This window comes from Pan paniscus, chromosome 1 (assembly GCF_029289425.2).
Source record: "Pan paniscus chromosome 1, NHGRI_mPanPan1-v2.0_pri, whole genome shotgun sequence".
NCBI lineage: Eukaryota > Metazoa > Chordata > Mammalia > Primates > Hominidae > Pan > Pan paniscus.
Window position 1 is genome coordinate 90022695 of NC_073249.2, and position 10364 is coordinate 90033058.

A 10364-nucleotide genomic window follows, 5' to 3' on the forward strand; every position below is an offset into this window, starting at 1 on the left:
TTCTAGTAACTGATCTGCTAATTCAAATCGTTCTTATCTATTGTCAAAGCAGAACTCCTAAGGACGGCTGCTTGGCAGCTTCGTGCAATTAGTTCTAATCACGCTATGTATTTGGAAGCAATAAAACAGCAATTTCCTTAAAATCTGTAATTCAGCTGCTGAGAACAAGGCATTTTAGAGCTTAGTGGTGTGGGTGCTGCATGTATTATCACATTCAATGTCCTCATTTCACATGTGCGGCAGCTGAGACTCAGATCAGAGGAGGGGCTCCAGGGCTGCCTGTATGGTGGGGTAGGTTATTCACTACACAAGGACATTGGGCTAAGGGGGTCACAGGGTAACAGGTGGCAGGGGGTGGGGGGTGCTGAAATCCAGCCAGCACTCTGCTTGCCAAGACAAGGCTCAGGGCTGTGTGCATCCAGAAAGGCACCTTGCAATTGCATCGGCACCCTGAGTGGCTCGCCCAAGGACAGCCAGTTAGCTGTCTCGGGGGGATTCAAGACATCTCCCCAATTTGCTTACAACCTTTATCTCCCTCATGGCTACCCTCTTCCCAGCTGCTACCTCTGCTTTCCATTCTTAAATCTGGACTCCCCTCTCTTCCACTCTATCTAAATTTCTAAGGTTTTACTGAAACAGTGATTTAGGGTCACCCATGCCTCTTTTCTAACCCATTAGGTAGAAAAATGAGAGCTGAAAGCCACTCTTTCTTGACCAGAAGACAAATGATGAAGGTGGTGGAGGTGGCTGTGGTGGAGGTGGAGGTGGAGTTGTTGGGAAACAAGGTCCATGCAGCCCCCAGTGCATGCAGCCAACCGAGGTGCTGCATGTAGCTGCGCGAATGGCTCTGCAGACCCATGTGAAGCAGAAGTCGCACCCAGCTGGGCCCGCCAACCCACGGAATTATGAGAAGTAAACATCGTTGTTGTTTTCAGTCAGTAAGTTTTGGGATGGTTTGTTTTGCAATGATGAATGACTGAGAGAACCCATGAATCATATATAGTTAAGATCTCTCTAAGAAGCCCTTTTAAGAAATGTGTAAATTCTATACTTTTAATTACAGTTTCATTATAATTTAATTTTTAAATAAACCCATTATGTCATAGTTTAGTATGGTACATCATTTTTTTTCCTTTAGACTAATGGCACATAGTCTACATAGACTACATAGACTACATAGACTAGTGGCACATCTTATAGTCTATGATGATCCTTTAGAACTGAGGAAGCACAGGCCAGTCTCTGTCCTGGATGCCACTGCAAATGCCACTGCATTTCATCCTGTGGGTACTCTACATGGTAATATTACAATGCCCATTTACAAAGGAGAAAGGTGAAGGCCAGGGAGGCTAAGCATTGTGTCCAAGGCCACTGAGCCAAGAAAAGACTGAGCTAGAGTTCAGGCAAGCACTGTGAAATGGAAAAGCCTGGCTGCTGCAGCCAGGAGGAATTTTCTTAGACGTGATTGCCAGGGAGCAGCTGTTCCCTGAGTCAGCAACATGGTCAGAGACCAGAGCTTTCTGGAACCCAGCTCTCCCTGGCTGCTATGACTCAGGATGCTCGTCTGGTGCTTTGTGGGGGAAGAGGGCCAGGCAGCCAGTGTCAGACACACTCACCGTACACCTTGAGCTGGAGGGTCTGGGTCCAGGGCTGGCCCCTTGTGTCCACCATCAACACGGAGAAGTTGCCGCTGTCTCCAGACTCCAGTGGCCCAAGCTCCAGGCTGAGGTTGCTGTGTAGCTGGGCTCGGCCCAGGAAGCGGGAGTGGTACAGAGTCTCCAGGGAGCCTCGGAAAAACGTGGCCAGGAGCTCTTCTGAAGGCCAGAGAGATCGCCAGATAGCCTCACGGACTTGGAAGCCAGGGGGACGCGCTGCCACCAGCAGCACCGAGCCCCCGACTTTGCTCAGCACTTGGGCACCAGTAACTGTAATGGGAAGTAGGGCTGAAAGAACAGAGCCCCTGGTCACTCTGCCTGCCCCACACTCCTCATCCTTCTTTTGCATGCATCTGAGCTGCTATAGGGTGAATTGGGGCCCCTCCACTGACATTCCCTCCACTCAAGTTGAGGTTGCACTGTGCTAGGTACCAGGGATAAAACATATGGAAAATAACCCGTCTCTGCATTCACGGAGCTTACAGAGGAAGCCAGACATTCAAGAAATCAATAAAAATGAATTCTGTTAAATACCATGAAGGGAAAAATGAGATGCCCTGGGAGAACACAGGTAGGGTGACAGGGGATCTCACCCAGCCTTGATGGGCTCAGAAAACAAATTGTTAAGCTGAGCCTTGAAGAGGAATGGGAATCAGCCAGGCCAAGCCGAGGGCGGCCTGGAGCAGGATAGGGAAGTGTCACCGGCAGAGGGCACAGTACTGACAAAGGCCTGGAGGGGGAGAGTTGGTGCCCAGGGGAACTGAGAGTAGTTCTCTGTGTGAGGAGTAGGAAATTACACTGCAGAGTTGGTAGGAGTCAGATCATGCAGAGACCTGAAAGCAATACTGGAGTTTGGGCTTTATCTGTAGAGCAATGGGGGGTCTCAGGTAGGTTTTAAGCAGGAGCGTAACAGGATTAGATGCATGGTTAGAAAGATCACTCCAGCAGGGATGTGGAGAATGCACTGGAGGTGGGCAGGACTTAGGCTGTTCATGTTAGTCCAGTGGAGAAGTGATGGCAACTTGAATTGAGGAAGGGAGCAACTGGGATGGGAAGAAGTGGGAGGAATTGAGAAACACGAAGATGGTGTGTAATCAGTAGGATTTGGTAATAGATTAGCTCTGGGGAGTGAAGGAGAAAAATGAGTCGAGGATGGCTCCCAGGTCCTTGGGATCCACTGGATGTTATTCTCTGTGATCCAGAACAGGAGGAGAAACAGACAGGGGGTGAGAAAGCAAGATGCTGTTTTGGGGGACTATATTTGAGTCAGACGTGTATGGGAGACACTTCTCCTTGAAGTGCCCCCCTGACTCCTTTGCTGACTAATTTCTGCCCACTCTTGTAGCATCACTGCCTCCTCCGACCTCCCCTATCCCTCATAGGTAATGTAACCAAGAGAGGTTACATATTCTCTCTTGTGTTCTCACAGTGGCCTGGGGTCACCATGCTGACTACCCTTATCCCTCTATTATTATTGCCTGTTTATGAGTCAGCATCTCCCACTAGACCGTGAGCTCTTTCTCCCCATCGTTTGCTTCCAGTGCCCACCACTGTTTAAGAACAGACTGTGGGAGAAGCCTAGTAAATGGTATTGAATAAATGACCTACCCTGCTGAGGACTGACCCTATGCCTGTCACTGGCACAGGGTGTAGGGAAGAATAAGAGGTGATGAAGTTTTGGTCAATGAGACATGATCTGGATGGTTGCTCAGTCGGCCATCATAATTCCAGTCCCTCCTCCACCTCACTGTCCTCCAGGCCTAACAACCTCCTCTCACACTGGAGATGACTTCAGTGTTAATGCAGAGCAGGAATGTAACATACAAAGAGAATTGCACTGGATGTCAGCCAAGACCTAGCTTCTACCTGCTCCTCCTGGTGCTGCCACAGATCAGCTGTGTGCCCTTCCACACATCACCCTGCCCCAGGCTTCAGTACCACCGAAAAATAAGGGGTCTGTACCAGGTCAGTCACACAGATCTTTGATCATTAAGGGCCATTTGAAAAATTATTTTTGGGCTGGGTGTGGTGGCTCATGCCTGTAATTCCAGCACTTTGGGAGGCTGAGGAGGGCGGATCACTTGAGGTCAGGAGTTTGAGACCAGCCTGGTCAACATGATGAAACCCTGTCTCTACTAAAAATACAAACATTAGCCGGGTTTAGTGGCAGGGACCTGTAATCCCAGCTACTCAGGAGGCTGAGACAGGAGAATCGCTTGAACCCAGGAGGCAGAGGTTACAGTGAGCTGAGATGCGTCATTGCATTCCAGCCTGGGCGACAGAGCAAGACTCCGTCTCAAAAAAAAAAAAAAAAGGCAAATTATTTTTGTCTCACCAAACAGACCAAGGCCTTTTTTGAGGTTAAGGTGTGATTTCCCGTACATGTTTAGAAATATTGAAGAAATCTGCAGGCTTTGGAGCTCTCAGGGCCAGGAACTCAGGCAAGGAGATGAAACAAAGCAACCCAAAGTCCCTATGAGCCTCTGATGTAAACAATGTCATCTTAATCTTTGCTGCACCCCATAAACCCTCATCCATGGCCCGGCAGTGCTGACCCATGTCATGTTGGCTGCTTGTTGACCAAGGAAGGGAACTCAGGCATCAGATGGATAGAGGGATCGCCCGGTGTGGAGGAGACCCCTTGTATCAGCCATCCCAACATCACACCACCGTCGGCCACCCCTAAGTCCACGTGGGCCATATTTAGCCTCTCTCATCCCTACTTAGTACTTGCCTCCCCTTATAAAGGCCTGTAGGGAGGGACCTCAGCTCCCCCACAGGCTGTTGAAAACACACTCTGCTGATTGTGGGGAACCCTGCTCTGCCCTGCCCTCTGCTACTCTCCTCTAACTCTGTAGAGTTTCTGCGTGCTAACACTGCCGGGTCCTCACCATTCTCACAGCCGACTTTCTCTCCAAACCAGCAGTATCACCCACTGGCTCCGTTTTTACTGCCCTGGGCCACAAAACAGCTCATGTCTCACAGATAAGAATACCCCTCAAGCTGCCACCTCCTCCCTCCCAGGACCCTGCATCTCTTTGTATCTGCCTAGCTTAAAATGTTGCCCAAGAGCTTGTTCTAGTCTTTCCTACCCACCCTCAGCTTCTGGGTTCTCACCCAGGTGGAGGGAGCCCTGCCCAGACGTCTGGCATAGGCAGCTGGGGAGGGGCCTTCAGCTCTCCGAGGACAGGCTATCTGCCTGCCCCACTTACCTTCCCAGAGAAGCAGACTCCACAGGGGCCTCATGACCATCTTTCTCTGGAGAGGCAGGCAAACTCCCTCGACAACCAAAATCCAGAACCTCGCAGGCCGAGTGGATGCACAGGAGGAGCTGTGGTCCTTCTGGAAAGTCCCATGTTCAGAAGGAGGAATCTTGACTCAGAACAGGATGTCCCAAAAGTGAAAACATCCAGAATAAAGTGGAAGTTGTCCCTGGGCCTCTCTGGGCTTACAGGAGCAGATTCTTGTAAGTCAGCCTCTTTCACATGCACATGGTTGGCTAACACGTGGCGACAACAGCCCCCACACAAGCCACATCCTCCTTGCTGGATCTCGCTGGCCTTCCTGCATCTCAGCCTGCCTCACTACTATCTGTCCTCCTCATTCTAGCTTAAAATGCTTCTGTGGCCTCCCGTGGACCTGAGGATGAGGACTAACTCTGCTCTGCATGCAGGCCTTCCTGAGTCAGGCCTTCTTCTCCAGGCTGGTCGCCCACAGTCATTCTGCCCTCCAGCCATCCCAAGCCAGAAGGCCTCCTTCTCAGAACTACTGATTTCACACTTCCCTGTGTTGTACTTTCCCCACCACCCCGACTAGGCATGCTGCTCCCTCTATCCTTGCAAACAGAACATGGCTGTGCAGTCGGCGAGGACATCCTTCCAGGCTTCCTGACCACAGGCAGGTGTGAGGCCCTCTCCTTGTGCCCTGTGCATGCCCACACCTCCCTCTTTACTCTTGCTGTGTTGTTGATGACAGTTTTCTGGTTTTCACAGACTGTTTAGCCAGTCTTTTGTTCCCTTCTGTGTTGCCCTCAGTGCTTGGCACATTACAGATGTTTCATGAGTATTTGTTAAGTGAGTGAGTACATTCTAGACATGGCTACACATCTGGCTTTATGTAAGCCTTGCAACTCTCCTCTGAGAGGATCGTCTTGTTACCTGGTTAGAAATGGGAAAATGTGAAAACCAGAGTGAGGTTAGGCCCCTTGCAGAGCTCACAGAGAGGCAGAGCTGGAACTTGAAACTCAGCCTTTGAAGTGTGGTCTATTTTGCCACAGTTATCCCCTCCTCATCCTGTTTCTCTTCTCACTTCAAGTTTCTTGGTTTCTTGCCAGTGAAGGTTTTTAGAGGATGTGTTGCCCCTGAGGAAAATTCCTGCTAGTCTGGAGTGTGGCTCATCGTATCTGGTCCTGCACAGCCTCTCGCCTGTCAATCAAACTGGACACTGAGCTTTGGACTCAGCCATGAACTAGGCATATAGGATGGGGTGGGGGTGGGTGGTGAGCAGGAGGATTTTGGGATAAGGTTTTTGCCCTCCAGGTACTCACAACCAAAATGTAGAGATAGGTACACCAAGGAAAGTGAAGTGTTATCTGCAGACAGACACCACTTTGTGCAAACAGGTAGTCAGCCCTCAGAAGTGGGTGGGAAAGAGGGCTTCGCGGATCTGGGCAGGGGACGCTTCTTGAGAAGGTGGAATTTGAGCTGTGCCTTGAAGATGGGCATGGTTTAGATAATATGAGGAGAGGAGAGAGCCAGAGGTTGGGAGTGGGCTCTGGGCAGGAGGGGAGAGCAGAGCGTGCAGGGATGTGGCTATGGGAAAATACCAAGTAGGCTCCACAGAGGACAAGGGACAGCAGACAGGAGTCCTTTAGGGTTGGGTGGGAAGAATGGAAAAGGAGGTTGGGGGCAGATTGTGGAGGCCTTGAAAACTGGGTTAAGTTCTTCTGGAGACTAGTAGCTCTCAACTGTGTTCAGCACTTGGATTCTCAGAGATGCCATCAGGGTGAGCTAGGGCCCAGGAATCTGTGGTTGTAACAAGCACCCCACTCAGCGTGAGTCTGTGGCTGGTGGACTGGGGGACCGCTCCGGAAGCGCTGCTTGAAGAGAGGGGCTGTTGCATGTTTTAAGTAGCAGTGGGAGGACAGCAGGCAGGGCAGGTTGGAGAGAACAAAGGGGCCAGGGAAACTGAACAACAGCTGTTGTCTGTTGTGATGGTCCTGTGAGAAGGAGAAGGGACTGCATATGAAGGAAATGTCTAGAGTACCGAGAAAAGGGCAGAACTGGGAAGCTGCCTGTCATGGGGGTGGAGAGGGCAAGGGAGGGAACTCATTTACGACTCCATTGCCAATTCCGTCATTCATTCATCAGGCATTTATTGAGCATCTACTTAGGTGCCAGGACCTAGGGACACAGAGATGAAAGGCTTAGCCCCTGACCTTAAGGAGTTCACAGAAGATGGGATATATAAACCAATAATTATAACCAGTGTAGCAAGAACAATGTCAGATGTGTGCCCTGGAGGCTATGAGAGCCAGAGGACACCTTTGACCCTGCCAGGGCAGGTGGAGGTCTGGGGAGGGCTCTGTGGAGGGGGTGGTGTTTGAGGTGAGACTTAAGAATACAATCAGATGAGGGTAGGAGTTCAGAACTCAAGCATGATTCAGACTTCTTGAGTTCAAATCTTGGCTGTGAAACCTTGAGCCAAGTAACTTCCCTGTGCTTCAGTATCTTCATCTGTGAAATGGGGATCAATAACAATACCTACCTCTTAGTATTGCCAATGAACACATGTGAAGGTTTAACCTGGGGCCGGGTGCAGTTAGCACTCAAATACTAACTATTGCTACTAAATGGCCACGGAGAGGGAAGTGGGGAAACCTGGGTAAATCAGATAAAGGCATGTTTCAGGCTGGGCAGTCCCCTGTTCTGACTCTCTGCTCCCAGACTGGGAGCTCCATGAGGGGAGGGATCTCCTTCATTTCTGCACCCTGTATATTGCCAAGGACAGGCTTTCGATGAGGCAAAGCCCTCCACGCATCTGTTGGATTGAAGTGAATGATTCTGAAATGTCAAAGCCTAGGACTGGGAGAGCTGTGGGATGCAGGTATGGGGTCAACGTGGAGCCAGGTCCCGAATTCCTCTGGAGAAGACAGTGGGCAGTTACATTCCCACTCCGCAGAGTTGGTCACCCACAGTGGTCCATCCAAGCAAAGGAATGAATTGCAGCCCTTCCCCCACCCGAAGCCCTTTTCCTTGAGGGGAGTTTTGGGGAAGCTGAGAAAGGGGGTAGGAGGAGGTTGAGTGAAGACTGAAAAATATCCCACCTCCCCAAAGGGAAAAACTCTCTGCCCATGTGACCACTGGAGAAAGATGAACTAAGAAGGCAGCGATTCTTCCCAGATGCAGGGAAGGGTTAAGTCTGCGGCAGGCAGGTTCTCTCTACTTGCTAATCACTGGTTCACACCATATTAATTACCCAGCCACAGAGGGGAGTGCACAGGAGTAAATTAGCTGGTGAGTTCAAAGGGGCCACTCCCCACATTCCTTAATTAAGAGAGCAGCTGGCAGCCGGTGCTGCGACTCCACTCCCTGGGGCCCTTCTCGGCTGCATCTGCTGCGTTGGTCGCCGAGGCAGGCATAGTAGCTCCATCTGCCATGTGGAACAGCCTGCACCCACCATTAGCCCACCTTCACTTCGGGCTGGGGGTGAGGGAGCAGGTGTTGACCAAGGCCACATAAGCTTCCTGAACTCGACCATTAACCCTGAGCCGCTCGGTGTGGAGATCCAGGATGGGGTGGAATTTGGGTGAAGCTTTGTGCCTGGGGGCAGAATGGGGCCACACTTCTCCCAGGAGGAGAGATGGAGAAGGGAAAGAAAGGTGGGGTGCCTGAGGAGCTGGGAGAGAAGGGGAGCCAGGCAGGAAAGGAGGCAGAGGCAAATCAGCCGGCAGGAAGGAGCGGGCATTCAGCAGGCTTTTCGGGAGCCAAAGGTGGGAGCCAAAGAGGAAGGTGTTACTAGGGAGTGGGGAGGCCTCTGGGCACTGCTTTGAGGGCGTGGTGTGGGATGGGGACTGAAAGGGGAAGGTAGGACCCCACCTAAGCCCTGTCTTTGTGTCTGCTTTCATTTAATCTGTCAGCAGGCACCAGGCCACGAGGAGCCACAGACCAAGAGGCTGCCTGGGGCAGGGAAGCCGGTGTGCACCCCTCCCTGGCTAGTCAGCTTAGGCAGCAGTGCCATGACATGGCAGGAAGACTGGCCTAGAGGGAGAAGACCCTGGAAGGAGCCTGTCTCTGTCACTTCTTAGAAACGCCCACTGTTGCTTAGCCTCTGCAGATGGGAAATGGATGCGAAATGGCCTTACTTCTCATGAGATGACACTGGCACCGCTGTGAGCCTGAGTGCCCCCTTAACTTTTGTGCCTGAGGTGCCTCTCTAGTCTCACCCTGGTCCTGGCGCTGCTGGGGATAAGTAGAGGGAGTGGAGTCTTGGATGAACTAGAGGCATGTTGCACACAGCTGGAGAGGGAGAAACCGAGGAGAGAAAAGAGAAGAGAAAGTGAGTGGGATGGAACAGCCTGCAGGAGTCTGGATGGAAGGGGTCTTTGGTTTAGGTTGGTCTGCTTTTGAGGCAAAGACACACATTCCCTGAGATTTGAAGGAAGCCTGCATAAAACAGAGACAAAACCACACTGCGCTCTCCTGAGGTAGAGAGGGGGAAACTGGAAGCTCATGCAGGCATTCACTCACTCATCGAACACCTGGTTCCCATCTTGTGCGCACCAACGCATCCAACAAACACTAAAGAGCATCAAGCATGTGTAAGCCTCATGGGGTTAAGAACTCAAGCTGATGGTCCCAGTAATCATGATACTCCTGAGAGGTTCAGTCACAATATGAATCTGTGCCCCATATGGGAAAGAATTCCAGAATAAGTACAACCTGGGTTCTTCTTCCAAAGAACCTGAGAGAAGGGCCCCCCTGAGCAAAGGCACAGCAAGTGATGAATGCTGAAGGAGCAGACGTGCTGTCAGCTGCAGGTCCTGCCAACTGTAGCCTGTTCAGCAGTGCAGAGGGAGATGTGAACAGGTGGCCGGACACAAAAGATCCCAGTACTGGAGGGAAAAGCCTGGGTCTTTCTCATCTTGTATACTCTGTCAGTAGTCACTGTTATCACGGTCGATATGAAGATGACGGACACAGAGCTATTTGGTGGATGGATGCTTATTTAAATAAAGCCTTACTTCTTAGCCAAATCTAAAAGAACAAACCTGGAATTGAAAGAAATCCCAATGTGTTCAACCTTCCAGGTTTAGAGAAGGGCCACGTTTCAATGTTACTGCTTGTATCTAGATTGTGTATTCACATACAAAACAAGGACCGGTGTCTAATCATATCTTACACTGAAGATGTCCGGTGAATGGGTCAGATCACAGTCTAAGCAAGCGCAAGACCTCAAATACCTGAGAGCGCCACCAGAGGGCAGCCACAAGGCTCCCTCCCAGATGGAGGCTTCTTTCCTGCTCTCTCCCTTAAGGAGCAGCTCCAGGTTGCCTCTCCACTCTCCCCAGCTAGAGTTCTTTTCTCTCTCTTTACCCTGTAGGTAATGTGACCCCATAGAACCCAGGTCCTTAAGAGGAGGCACAGACAAGTCACTCTGGCTGAATAAGTGTTTGCATTTAGCTTTGACTTGAATCGAGAAGCAATGTTT

The 10364-nt window shown here is 50.8% G+C and overlaps 1 protein-coding gene across 9 annotated transcripts in view; it reads right to left on the reverse strand.

Moving 5' to 3' along the window:
* The window catches only part of SLAMF8 (SLAM family member 8), a 10521-nt gene extending 5440 nt beyond the window's left edge, over window positions 1-5081 (reverse strand). For 5 of the 9 annotated variants that reach the window (XM_034938327.1, XM_063604409.1, XM_034938330.2 and 2 more), the window contains exons 1-2: window positions 4868-5081; window positions 1617-1943 (exon numbers count right to left, since the gene is read on the reverse strand). In XM_034938327.1, coding sequence (XP_034794218.1) covers window positions 1617-1943; window positions 4868-4907 — 367 coding nt within the window. In that variant the 5' untranslated portion in view covers window positions 4908-5081. The remainder of the gene's footprint in view (window positions 1-1616; window positions 1944-4867) is intronic. The other 4 variants (XM_063604416.1, XM_063604406.1, XM_003811908.6 and 1 more) reach the window with 4 other exon arrangements.
* Between the last annotated feature and the right edge of the window lie 5283 nt (window positions 5082-10364).